Consider the following 15,282-nt stretch of genomic DNA (forward strand, 5'->3'; position numbering starts at 1 on the left):
ATATTTATGGCAGAAAGCAAGTTGGGCGTTTTTGGTAGTTTCATCTTTAGATAGATAGATAAAACGTTTATTTACTAGTACTGCATACATACAGGCGACAAATTTGACAAATGTTTACACAAAGTTAAAACAAACATAACAGAAATAAATACATACATATTACATTATCATACACATTTATCTTTTACAAATTTATCTTTATGTTGGTAAAAGGGTATTGGCCATGACATTTTTTGGAAATCACGTGGGTAGGTGGTTCCCGCCTTAAAATAGAACCATATCCTCCCGTTATTGTCGTAGGAAACAACTGAATTATTCGTTATTATTCATTATTCGTATGTCATTTTTTACAGTAATTCAACAAATGTGCAGTACACTGTTCATTACTAAAAGATAAAAAGCCTTGACAGATGAAAGGAAACAACTTCATATCCGAAAAGGATTAACGTCAAACAAGCGGCTGGTGGTGATCTTCAACATTGTAACAAACTTTAGGCTTTGCAACCCGCAAAACGCAAACATGAGGGAGAGAGATATATACGCTACATGTAATTATTATTTTTTGTTTGTACTGTAATACCGAAAAACCGAAATACGAGTACACAAATACCGAACCAATATAAATAAGGATTCAATCTTGCATTAGTCGCTTATCAGATTTTCATGAAATTTGCGACAGAGATAAAATATACTTTTAAATTAGGAGCCATGCCCTATTACTCCATTGCGCGCTGTCACGTTCACTTCCGTCTACGGATCAACGTGAAACAACGTAGGAATTGTATGAAGATTCGACGTAAGTCAATAAAAAGCTGACCGTACGAAATGTACGTAATTATGACGTAAATTGGATTTGTTTTAAGAGTCGATTATTCTTATATCTATGTTGATAAGTGTAAAGGCATGAACTCCAAATAACACAATCACTGTTTAAAAAAAAAACATTCGAAGAAAAGATTTTCGGGCATATTTTTCCAGGAAAACGTCATAACCCCATACAAATCCTCTTGTTATGTATAGTGTCGAAGTGTCCAATTTCTCCCTAACCTCAATTGTATATCTCAATGTTTCAAGGATTTGCACTAATAATATGAGCCGGGTATTTGCATTTTTCCCCGGGCGGGACCGGCAACCTCTAGTTGTGGGATAAGGTTGTTGATTCCCTGAATTCAGTCCGGGTGACGCATGATGAGAATTTTGACAAATCCCTACACAAGATAGGTGTAAGCTATCGGATATCTACTTTTTGGATTTTGAAACTATATCCAAACAATAAGGGTGGGTTTGTTTAAAAATGAAGATGCAAAATAAGAGGAACAAGATATACGAATTACATAATTTTACACTATAAAATAACATAATTTTGCTTTGGAAAACAATTTTCGGCGACCTAATATATATAATAATATTAGGACAAATCACACAGATTGAGCTAGCCCCTAAGTAAGTTCGAGACTTGTGTTATGGGTATGGGTATGCTTGTGGTATGGTATACTAACTCAACGATACGTGCCTTTGAACCGAGAGGTCCCGGGTTCGATTCCCAGTCGGGTCATGATGGAAAATGATCTTTTTCTGATTGGCCCGGGTCTTGGATGTTTATCTATATATGTATTTATAAAATATAGTATCGTTTAGTTAGTATCCCATAACACAAGTCTCGAACTTATTTTGGGACTAGCTCAATCTGTGTGATTTGTCCTAATATATTTATTATTCATTCATAAATTCATTCATTAATTCTTTCATTCATTTATTTATTTATTTGACATGACGTTTTATTTATTTAATTTAATTAAAACTATTACACTGCACTATATATTAAAATATTAAATAATAGTAGCTAATCCTAGAGATAACTTCAAGCGGTCATAACCTCAAAAAGGTCCCGACATAACCAAAATTTCGCGATGAAAAATTCTCATGTATCAAAGACAATCTGTTCAAATAAAGAAATGCCGCCGTTCCCCGACAAAATACGGTCTCAATACAATCTAAGTCCTGTTTTCGCGGGCATATCACTGCCATAACATTTGCAAGTAGCGTACACCCTTTCACGAACCGATTCATCCCCCCCCCTTCCCCCCACTCGCCTCTGAAACCGCACGAATACGCTCTCTTACATAACAATAATACCTTTTATACAGCCTCCCTGATAAATAGCCGAATATACATAATACCTATATTTCGCTACCCCTGCAGCCACGTGGTTCGATAAAGTATGCGCGCGCAGATGCAGCCATCTAGCGGGTGGTTGGGGAACTTTTTTGTTCGATGAAAGTGCGGGTGTAGGGTTCGTGAGGAATTTTTTGACTGCTATGGAATGTTGTATTTTGTTGAGACTCGATGGCAGATGGCGTTACAAGTCATTTGTAGAAAGTCAAATCAGATAATTTTTTCATGCGTTTATAAATATGTAGGTAGGTATGTAATATGTTTGTTCGGGTGAAATCTTGCAACTCAATTTTGAAGCAGATATCATCAACCTATTGACCTGAAACTTTGTACTCATTAATTTGTTAAATATAACATTTTGGTAAAAAAAAACTCATTGTACGTAAATTTTAATCTATAAAGTACTTCTATTTGCAAAAATCACGTAATTAATAAAACAGAAAATTTTAATCTGCATTAAGTTATCGTCATTTTTTATCGTGTTTCATACCCTATTTATAAGACAAAGTATATTTTGTTATATCACTTTGATTGATTTCGATTTGATTGACCACGTGTAATTTTTTTCCACAGCTCTCGGAGCTGGAGCAACGGGTCCTGGAGGCCGAGGGGCGCGCTGAGGAAGCCGAGGACAAGGTAAATAAAATACATATTTATTTGTCTATCGCATTATGTTTGAATTCTGTATACCAAACTCATGTATTGTAGTTTCCATACAATAGCTTTCGAACGCGGCTTCATCCGCGTAATATTCTCACGGAAACGGTTATTTTTCCAGAATGAAAAGTACTCTATGTCCTTCCCCGTATTTGTAACTACATGTATGCAAAATTTCAAGAAGATATTTAGAGTAGACGAAGCGTGAAGAGGTAACAAACAATCTTAATTTCGCATTTGTAATATTAGTTACGATACTGTCCAATAAAACGAACATGAAAATATCTTGGATACCATCACAACAGCGTGTGAAAAAAGTTATACTAAAATCACAGTAATGGGTGTACCAAAGTTGTTATTAGTTGTCTGTTTTTAATTGTCTTTAAATTAAAGTGTATTGGTGTCAATCACACCAAAAAGTGCCATTCACAGCCTGGAGCCATTGACAAAGCGGAATTATAAATACGACTATCCCGATTGTCATTTACGAGAGAAAAAAAAACAGAAAAGTTTTTATCGTTGCATAATATGTATTAAATTATGGGTGGCAATTTAACAATCAAGAAATCAAAACCATACCATTTTTTTCCCTCATAAGTATAACGTAATAATTATAAAATATAGCTACTTTAATACCTCAAAACGTATGACATATTTGTATAGAAAATGTAAAAGTTTAACAGGTTTACTTATGATAGAAAATTCATTAACCCTATTGTAGTGACTTCGAGTCTTCATACTACGAGTATCGTAGTACTTCGTAGCGATTGTAGACGTCTCTACGAGAACAAATAAAAGTTTTGTAGGAAACGTTTCACATACACGTTTCTTGTTATAAAATTATATTTGCAACCCATTATTGTGAAAATATTATTACATTATTATAAAATATTATTTTTTATAGACATGTGTTATTGTGTATAAGAAAATAATATTTAAATTGTGTTATTTTGTTATTGAACGAAACGGAGAGATCATCAACGTAACATCACGTAATGCACCACATATTTCCAATCGCCCTAAAGCAGCAAATTTACCGCTACGTGACATTCGCAATAATCATAGGACATTTTTTTATGATTCTCTGTTATTTTTGGTTGATTTAAGCACAATACGCGAGCCATTTGTTTCCTGAACTTTGTTTCAATTAAATCATATTTCTTCTCACAGAGTTAACAAAAAAGAATGAAACTACGACACTGTGCTTTGATTTTCTATGTTTTTGTTTAGATTTATACATAAATATCCACTTTGCAAAAGGGGCTGAAGGGTCAGCAAAAACACGCTATTTGCCCAGCACTCTGGGGCTTTGTTTGACGGGTCCGTCGTCACTCAAGGCATATATACATTAATACTCAACTTTATTATGCGATTTCATATCTAAAATTATGACTTTGCTAGTCAAGCACAGCTAGTTATATAAAAAAGAATAAATAAAAAAACACTAATTTCATAACACATACATACATATATATAAAAAAACTCGAGGCGCATCAAAAATTACCTTAAATGTACCAAAATATAACAATCTATATGGCAAACAACTATTACAATAGCAAATTAATAAACAGTTTCCGTGTGGTACCGAACGATTGTAACGTGCTTTTATAAATGAGCTGCGTGCGCGCAGCACTCGGCATTACAATGTATATGTGCTCGATGTTGAATGTTATGCCAGTGTACGCTCAAATCTAATTGGTGTTTGTACACTGCTCGCAGTTAAGTTTATAATAATGTGTGTTGATATATAAATATAAATAAAATAAATATATAGATTGTCGACCTCGGTGGCGCAGTGGTGAAGTGCTTGCCTCTGAACCGAGGGGTCCCGGGTTCGATCCCCGGTCGGGTCATGATGGAGAATTATCTTTTTCTGATTGGCTCGGGTCTTGGATGTTTATCCATATATGTATATGTTATAAAATATAGTATCGTTGAGTTAGTAAACCATAACACAAGTCTAGAACAGACTTTGGGGCTAGCTCAATCTGTGTGATTTGTCCATATATATTTATTTATTTATAGATAAACATTCATATTATTTTAAATGTGAAACAAACTGTGCAAAATAACAATATCTTAGTAATATAGAAACATAAACGATTTCGACCACGACATTTGCCGTCAAGCTGTATTGATATCTCATAAACTGTGACGCGACGAGATATCTGCTCGTGCCGCCGACACCTGTGAAATGTTCAGTGCGATTATGTGAGGGGCGACAGGTAGCGACAGCAACACAAGAAATAAGCTTATGTACTTTATTTTTATGTTATCCTACCTAAATATACGTAATATTTCACTTTTTGCGGTGCAATAAATAGTGATATTATTATTTATTCTTATTTATTATGTATTAATTTTTTTATACACTTTTCGGAGGATTTTGAATAAGTATTATTATTTATGTTGACCAATAAAAATATTTGTTTCAAATATGTTACAGTTTTCCGAAAGAATTCAAAATTATTACACAATATATTTTAACTTAATTGAGGCATTATTAAGTTAGGCATTTAATAAAAAAAATATTTATACTTGTTTCATTCGTGGTATATTAAGATATAACAATCACAAAATCGTCTTTACTTCTTTCTAGGTGTATAAAGATTTACAATTGCGTTTTTTTTTGTGTTAAAATAATTAAATCACTTTAAAAAAACGCCATAAAACTATTTGGTTCTATGCTATTAGTTTGAGAGTTGTTTTTGTTAGGAATTGAATTATTGAAGTTTATGCTGACGGTCCACAGTTTATAAGAGCAATGTGCACACAATGCGCCCATGGATGGCTTTTATTGATTTTCTGAATCGTGGAATATGACCCTCTTTGCATTTTTTGTTGGTTCAGCTTTATGAGTTCTGAAACAACAATCCATACTAATATTATAAATGCGCAAGTCTGTCTGTATGTCTGTCTGTCTGTTCCGCTTTCACGGCTGAAACCGCTGAACCAATTTTGATGAAATTTGGCATGGAACGGGGGTCTTTAACTACATGTTAAAGACCCTTTTATATATATATAGGCAACTTTTTTTATCAACCCCCAAATGACTTCAATAGAGGCTAACGAAAGTTTATGTGAAAATCGTCCGTTCCGCTTTCGCAGATAAATTGATAAATTCACGCGGGCGAAGACGCGGGCAAGAGATAGTACTGTATAAACGTGTTTCTTTCGGCATTTCTTCTCTGCACTTCAGCAGTGGTCGTTCCCAATATTGCTTTGTATCTTATTAGAAATACCATTTAATTAAAAATATGACTATTTTCTGGATAAATATTTTGACTTTGAGTAGATTTAACATTTTAAATTAAAAAAAAAAAACAAAATTATTTTTTATTCAAATGACACTGATCCAAATCCTAATATGATAAATGCGAATTGTTTATTAACTTTTCACGCTTTATGTATGCTTCACAATTTTTGCATATGTGCTTGAAGTATGGAGAAGGACATAGGCTAAATTTCATCCCGGAAAAATATTTGTTTCCATGGAAAATGTACGCGGGAAAAGCCGTGGGCAACAGCTAGTAAATTATAAATTATATTTTTGAATTCGTCAAACTTTAGACTTCAAAGTTAACTCGTGTAATTGATAGGTACGTGAAAATTCCCAAAACCGAGCCACCTCCACAGTCACACGCCAGTTTAAGCTTGATAAATAAATTTTCTGGCTTTTCACATCCACTCTATGCCCATACATTTTCAATTTCGTTAAAAACCATGAAGTTAAAGCTTGGTAACCCTTTTAAAATCTATATAAATAAGTAGGTATAAGAATTTTAAATTGCAAAACACTTTTGTGGTTCCCCAAGCAGATAGTGGATCTTTTCTCTTATACAAAAATGTGGCGATATTCAAATCTGTTACTTATATCAAGAACACAATAACCCCTTTAGAAGAACCCCAACGCACCCCAATAAAAAACATGCCATTTTGATTCTCATTTCACTGGACCCACGACCTTAATTCAATGCAATAAAAACTATTAATATATTTTTTATAACGTATCTGGCAACAATAGGTATTTAGCCCTCGTATTCTACCCTTCACGCATGCGCACCACCCATACGAACTTCACGCCGGTAACCCCAAGCCACCAAGTTACGCGACAACTTCGCGACACATGTATATAACATAACATTTCCCTTTTATTTTACCTGTAAAATATTATACGAACAAGTCTAATCCGTCTAATAAAGATACTATTTAATCTGTGAAACAGTATTAGTAAATAAATTTATTCAGAATCGCGTTTTTCTGCAGCGTACATCTCTTTGATCGATAGCACCTATTTATTAATTTGTGTTCTAGATAAGAAAGCTTTATTGTGATATAAAGGTGTAAGTTGACAACGAATTAAGATTGTAAGTGTTTTAGAGTTATTAAAAAATTCTATATACCTTTGGTCAATTCGTGTCGGAAGTGTGTAACATGTCGAAGCCTAATACGTTGAAGGCGCACAGACTGAGCGCAGAATTTGCTGAGAAACGACAGGCTATGAAGAAAACTGATCCTACCGCCTCATAGCAACCACCCGTAAGTGATAGCTTTAATAAAATAGCATTTATAGGATGTTATTAGAATCGTGGTGACATCGTGGTAGTCACAATACAAACATGGTAACCTGTACATAAGGTCGTAAATGTTTGTCAGACATAATCACGAGCTAGATAGATTTTTTTTTTCAAGGGTTTGTTTTTTGACGCGAAAATTACACAAAATAACAAGAATTGTTAAATCTATTAGAATTCATACGAGTATAAAAACATTTCACTGCGTAAGGATACGTTAAAACGTTTTTAAAATTCATCAAACACTCATCAAGAGAGTTTTAGAAAACAAAAATGTTTTCTATTCGTTTACTCGATATCCTACCTAATATTATAAATGCGAAAGTAAGATTGTTTGTTTGTTACCTCTTCAAGCCCTATCTCTCGACCAATCTACTTGAAATTTTGCTTACCTACCATATTTACCTTTCATCTCGGAAAAAATGATTGTTCCCATAGAAAATATTACGCGAGCGAAGCAAAAGCTAGTACTTACCTAATTATATGTATTATTGTCATATGTTGATGAAAAGCTGTAAATTTCTCGTGTTCACAGTTTTGAAGAAATGTAGGGAAATAGGTACCTACACAAGGACAACATTATTCATTAACATTTTCATTCCATGTCGTGCTGTGTTGCGATGTTTAATAAATGCAGATATTTTAAAATAGATTCATTCATTCAACTTCGTAATCCACATATTAGATTGTTTTGGTGTATATTTTCTGCTTGTCTGTTTTGTTTAATTAAAGGGTTTTTAAGCAATATTCAATATTTAACATAAATCCTCATAGAGCGATTACCCAGCACGCCACGGGTCTTTTTTGTTCGTACGCCATAATGAAATAAATCTGATTTAAAACATAACGCCGCATAAATAATGACCACGATAATACTACAATGGAGCCAAACTCGGAATACAATTTGTTTAATTTTATATTTTCACACGCATTTCCAGTTTGCGCCTTATCAGTGTTCTGACTACGATAAGCGCGTATTTGGACTGCTTATTTCTTTATTCGGGTGTTAATTTATTCCTTACTTTATATAGTAATAACCAGCAACAGTTCACCAAGAAAATCAGAAGTACTCGTACGTAATCGGTGGTCTTTATTCTAATCTGTGTTAGATAGATCCTTTGAAAGAAAGAGAAATGTTTATTAAAATAATATACTCGTCGTTAACTGGACTAAAATATACGTGACTTCGTTTCTTTAGGAATTTAGAATACATGATACAAGTTACACTCACCCTAGATTTGTACGAAAATCAATTTTTATACATTCCCGCATTTAATATTCTCACATTTTTTTAAATTCATTAATCAGCTTCCATTTTTTCGTGCCATAATCTAATTTTGAAATATAATATAACCATATTAACCATTACGTTTTACTTTTTTTTTTAATACAACTATATATATACCTGATAGAAAGCGGTCACCGCAGCCTATGGACACCTGCAATATCAAGGGCATCACTTATCGGATAGGAAAAAAACTAGTACAATACAATTGTAACAAATTATGAATGCAACCTTTTACAACTGGCAACATGGCGGCGCCAGCTGTTCGTAGTACGCCTGCGCGCTGGATTCCCGCCATCTTTGAACTTGTCATGACATGACCCTACAATCTCCAATGCAAACAAGTAACGTAGAATAGAGGTAGGTTTTTTTACTAGACATTATCCTCTGCGTAGACCTACAGTGCAATGACACTTCTTTATCTCTGATGAGTAGGCAGTGCTAAGAGCCGGGGGCCTTGAAGTTAGGAGGTTTTATGGATTTAGTAGAATTCTATACATAATTCAAGGTCAAAGAACTTCACAGACACTTTTCAAATCAGATTCTAAATTAAATTATATTTCTCAACACTACGATGAAAAAGTAAATGCCGAAAAACTTTAAAGTATTGGTATACATTAGAAATATTAAATAAATTATGTCGTCGATAAATTCTAATTTGAAACTAGTTCATTATTCATTAATATACGATCGCGGAGTAAATCAGGTCGGTTGACCTAATAACCTATTTACTTTTGGATAGTTCAAAGAATTTTAAATGAAACAAATGCTTGTTTAGATTTAAACACAGGATTTAAATTAGATCGCTATGCCTCCTAGCCTTTTTCATACAACAAAACAATTTAATTCAAAAAGTGCAACACTAGTACAAAATATATTGATTGTACATAAAAGATAATGAAATTACAAAAAAAGAATTCTTTTGTCAGTTAAACAATCGCTTCCAACATCTTTTTTTATATAAGAAAAACTAGGTGTCCACTACTATTTTTTGAAAAATACGTATCACTCACTAATAAACATTCGGATTATCCACCGACCTAACTAGAATGATATAAATCCTCATCTAGGTCAGTAGATTATCCGGTGCGAAGGACCATACACATTATGGCTCTAAGCAGTAGCAGCGATAGAGTTATCACGATATTGATATACATTTGTACGTACACATAGTTTGTTTAGAATCAAAAATCGTAATAATTATCAGTTTATACATCATCTCATTCACACTACTAAAATAGATTTACTTCAATGAGTCATGGGCAAGGCAGAGATCAACAACCGGCGCCAGACGGACCGTCCGCTCGACCGGTCGCCGGACCAGTTGGACGATCAATTTCAGTTCTTTCAGCGTGATGATAGTGCCAGTGTGTGGGAACGGCAACGAGACTAAATTTTATGATCAAGTGTTCTAGATCAATTTGTTGTTTATCTTGAGGTCATGGGGTGAAAGTCCAGGTATTTTAATGTCTACTTTGACTAGGAAATTTTAGCTATAATCTAATGCTCCAAATAATACACAAGCAATATTAAATTTAATAAACGAGGTGGAAAAGAAAATTTTGAAAAATAGGAAAGCGGAACCTGATCTCCGGCGTTTTATGGCTGAACAGAAAAGAACCGGGAAACACTGACATGAGAGAGAGGGAGACATTAAAAAGTATATTGTAACATTACTTCACCTATATAAGTAGAGCTTCAGAATTTAAGTATTTTTACTAGAAACTACTAGGAAACCTATGAACAGCTCCCATTCTGGATGACTTTTGTCCACTAAGTATTTTCTTACATTCTTCTTATATTTAGCTATCGACTTTTTACATCACTAGATATTGCAATTTTATTGTACTCTGGCTGAAGGTATTAAAAGTTGGAAAGTTTAGAATGGGACTATCTGTATTGTTTGAAATACCAATTGAACTTTGAACGGAGACTGTACAGTCAAGCTTTGATTTAGCCGGTTTATATCCTATGAGATGGAAAAAATGTATCTACAAGGTAATATCATCACATGAATTTGACCATACTATTAATACATATAATACAATACTTCATTATTCATTATAAGACTATTAAATGTGTATATATACATTTATATATATATATATATATATATATATATATTAATAGGATATATTCCAATCAGCACGAAGTTTAAAGAATGGCTGATTAATCCCTGAACAAATACTGTGTCAAATCTTAGTCAGCACGGCGTACTCTGATCCGTCATACAAGAAAATGTCGTAGCTATATATTTACTAGGAAAAAACAGTCGTAAGAAATACTTCTTCCGTCCGCCACCGTGGATAAACGGAATAGGGTTGCCTATGATACATAGAATGACTTTCAGTCGAAATAATAGGTGATAATTTGTGTCATTTTATTTTTAAGGAGATGACGGTATGTGCCAAGAAAAGAACTCTGTTATAAGTTAGATACGTAATATACAAGTTCAAAGTACACTCTTTTTTGGCTTAGAGAGTAAAATATACATCGAATGTGCCCAAAGGCTTCGACCCCATGTAATAACATGTCCATATGTAAGCACTTCACGTCTGAAGTATGCAGAAACTGCTAGTTTATTTACCATAAACCTATCAGGCGGCCACAAAGCCGTTTGCAATGATCGTCTGCTTCGCTAGGGTTGGCACTTTTAAGTTATGCACCGAACTATAAGTTATAAAGTATAAATATTTTATAAAAATATATTTTTTGCCGGCAATTTTTAAATATTTTTTTGTAAACACTTGTTTGGTAAACAAGCTGTCAATTTTACAATTTATACAGACTAAAAAATAATTAGAGATAATTTTAAAAGGTCAACCCACCTATAGAGCCTTAGATAGTAATAAATTACCATTTCATAATAGCTTCTGCCAAAAGTTTTGAATTACGTATAAAATCCAGTACATGCTAATATATACATAATATTATGCAAATATCTACAAATGCGCACATTACACGTTTACAATTGCTTACAGCGTATCACACATAAATCTAATAAAAAATATCGTAATTCCATCCACATACACAGATCATCAAAAATGTAAGTGTCAGAAACAAAAGAACAACTCGCGTCGCCAACCCTATATATTCTCCATAATTCATGAGCGGGCATAGTATGACGCACTGCGCATTTACATAGATTCCCGAGTAGAACCATCGGACGCAGCTGGCTTTTATACATTTTTCATCGCTTCCTCGTAGACTGAAAATTGATTTTTTTACCGTAACTTTTAATGAAAATCCTTTACAAGCATCTTATTTGCTTGTAAGCCTTTAAGCGCGCCTTTAAGGGTCATAGCCGCAGGTGCAGGCCCGTGCGGGACCAGCGCGACCAGGCAGGCATTCGTTTTCTACGTAATTTGTTGGTTTACCCAAGACATTGTAGAATGTTAGTAACTATAAGAATTCAGTTAAGCACGCATGTTCACGTGCACGAGTAGGATTCGAACCTGGGACATTTCAATCACCAGAGGCTCCTCCCCGCTTCACTTTTCTGATTCAGATTTGTGTGATTTATCCTAATATTATTATATATTATATAGATTGTCTACAGAAATTTACGATGCACCATTTCTGTGACCGTTATATCACGTTTAAATTGTGGCAGGAAGTGGATCTCCTTTATATTGTCAACACGTTTATATCTGTCCTGTCCGTCTGTCTGTCACGCAGTAATGAGTGTTGATGTATGTACAGCATTTGTAGTCAACCAGTGTTTGGAGTCTAATTAGATAGACTGGACGTTTTGTTACATGTATTTAAAATGTATCACACGATACGATGTTGACGTCTCTTCCCTTCTTTTTATATGTTATGTGTTAATTATGTTTTTCCTAATACACTTTCGCGATACTTTATGTTGATATTATAGCATATTTTTTTTTGTTTCGCACAACTCAGTTTTGGGCAATTTTTTTTTCGCGTATTATTCTTTTAATCTGTATTAATCTTATATAACTTTTTTTTTACAGAATCGGTAGGTTAGGTTTGTCAGTTGCTTTTTGCAGTGAAATAAAATGTTCCGAATTTTATGCTTAAACACTATGCTGAAAAGTTTTTTTTTTTGTTGCAAAAGCTGTTATGCGAAAATATGGTTATGCGTAAATTTTGGACCCGATATATATTATTGTCCTAAAATTGAGGAAAATGTGGATGTTATAGGAACACACGCAACTATACACGAACTTAGACTGGTGCCGACGCGTATCAACAATCATCGCGTCTTTTGTTTAAGAGCTTTATAAACTTCAATAAAAATGTGATATACATAGGTATTCGTCTTTATGCCAAATGACTCCAAAATATATAGATATTTAGCGTTAGGGGAGGATGTGCATTCTGGGAATGACTCACGTCGGTATTCAGGTTAATGTGGAATTGTGGAGAGCTGCACGCCGAAGGGGAACTTGATCAAATGTCTGTGGCTTAGAAGAGGACACGATTGTTTGGCTCCTTGTTTTTGCTTTAAACATTAGAATTCATTATATTCTCTCTAATATGCGTGCCGCAGCCCTGAGTCCACTTTCCTACTTTTTCTTCTGCACCTCACGCGGTCTTCGAATTACCGGCACCGGTGGTGGAAAGGATATAGAGTAATCGTGTGATATTCCAGGTTTCATTTGACCGGTATACTAAATTCAATAGAAATCTGAACAGCACATTTTGCGTGAAAGAGAAACAACCATGCAAATAACTCCTTTTTATAGCCACTAATTTTGACATCTGTACTTTCAGGCTAGCTAAAGTTAGTCTGTCTGTCCGTCACGCGTTCACGGCTACACCGCTGGGCCGGTTTTGATGAAATTTGTAATAGATAATATTTAATGACCCAAGATCAAACATAGACTACCGCGGGCGGAGCTGTAGCTAGTAAATAATAAGTATTATCAGGATAGGACTAGTGAACATTGTAGTCAATCGATATGCAGATTTCCTCGCGATGTTTTCTTTCATCGGAAGCAAGTAATGGCCGATGAAAGTGACCGTACTTATGTCAGACTGATCTACAGCCTCATTAAACAGTAATGTCTATCATTTATCATTTATATTATCATTTATATAGTGATTATGACATTTATGATTCATCAAAATTATATCCATATCTCTCTCTTTCATATTCTCTGGCTATTCTCCGGGATCATTCGGGGCTGTAACGTCCCGAAGCCCGAGTATTATCTACATCAACAGACGCAGAAACAAACGAAGCCAATTATGCACCGGGGCTTATACTTATTGTACAAAAAAGACTAGTTGCTAGCACCGACTGCGCCTGGCTGACGGCCAACGATTTTACGAATACATTCGAGTTCACAGCACCCTTTCAAAATTCATTCCATATTCGCCTCTATTACCTCCGCATACGGGTCAGCGGTTTACATAGTGTCGACTGTACACATATACATATTGCAATGGCTCTTTTATGAGTAAACGGGGAGATATGGCCGAGTTATTAGATTTGCATCCTTTTGTACAATATTTTATATTGCTAGATGGGCATTTCGAGATTAAAAGGAACGTGTTGAAACTTATAATTTTGAAAATGAAAGAAATCCACGAATATTTATTACGTGATAGCTATTATTTATTTCGTTTTCTTTTCCCACGTCGTCACTTCAGTTTCTTTGAGAATGCATTGTTATGATACGCATGATCAGATGGTGCACCAAGGATCGGCTCCCAACGGGTTTTTTGTCAGGCGTTAAATGGTAGAAGATCTCTCTGACGACGATAAAAGCTTATGGCAAAAATGGCATTTTTGTAAAAAACTGGTTTTGTTTCATAATAACAGTGGTTTAGCGCCAAATTTCAATTCGACGGACCGTCTGATGACCAGTTTCGAGTGCTTTCGCCGCCTTTTTCAAACGCGTACAAACTGGCAATGTTCCACGTTTCGTTTTTTAAACGTTTAGTCGCCAGTATAACTTTTTAATTTTTAACGTACTAGGGCAAAGTCTACTACCTCATTGGTACCAGAACACAGGCTGAGATCGGGCAAGGGTGAGATGACTTGGGCAGGTTCCGCAAAGACTGGAAAAATTTAACTCAAAACCGAATGGAATGTTTTGCCCATTAATGAGATACCTAATTAGGTGTCACAATGCTGGATAAAATCCTAAATAAATAATAATTTATTAGACCTACTATGGTTGTAAAAAAATTGGGGCGGGTCATTGCGTTTACATGCAAAATAAGGTTATATTTTCAAGGTCTATCATTGTCATTGCATGGTAAATTTTGTATGCGATTAATTACGTTGCCCGTCCGCAAAATTTAAATCAGTACCTACCAAAAGACAAACAAGATTTTATATTCCCTATAATATTTACTGAAGATGCAACGGCCAATCATGTATCAGTTTTAGTAATGAGTTCCGGAATTCAAACAGATATAATATTAGTTTTAACTATGAGCATAAACTGATTTAAAGGCAAACTTAGCCACAGTGATTCTGTCACTTTATAAAGCGCGCTTATGGCAATTATAGTTATATAGTGTACTGCGCATGCCTTGTTGAATATTTGGGCGACTACACACTATCGACTACAGCCAAATGTCGACGCTAATTAATATATGGCGATTCACTTT

The 15,282-nt window shown here is 34.5% G+C and overlaps 1 protein-coding gene across 11 annotated transcripts in view; it reads left to right on the forward strand.

Moving 5' to 3' along the window:
- The window catches only part of LOC128674221 (uncharacterized protein), a 334,397-nt gene that overhangs the window by 273,010 nt on the left and 46,105 nt on the right, over positions 1–15,282 (forward strand). For 9 of the 11 annotated variants that reach the window (XM_053752663.2, XM_053752668.2, XM_053752666.2 and 6 more), the window contains one exon: positions 2,749–2,811. In XM_053752663.2, coding sequence (XP_053608638.1) covers positions 2,749–2,811 — 63 coding nt within the window. Of the gene's footprint in view, positions 1–2,748; positions 2,812–6,965; positions 7,372–15,282 lie in introns of those variants that run through there. The other 2 variants (XM_053752675.1, XM_053752677.1) reach the window with 1 other exon arrangement.

The sequence above is a fragment of the Plodia interpunctella genome, chromosome 12, assembly GCF_027563975.2.
Source record: "Plodia interpunctella isolate USDA-ARS_2022_Savannah chromosome 12, ilPloInte3.2, whole genome shotgun sequence".
NCBI lineage: Eukaryota > Metazoa > Arthropoda > Insecta > Lepidoptera > Pyralidae > Plodia > Plodia interpunctella.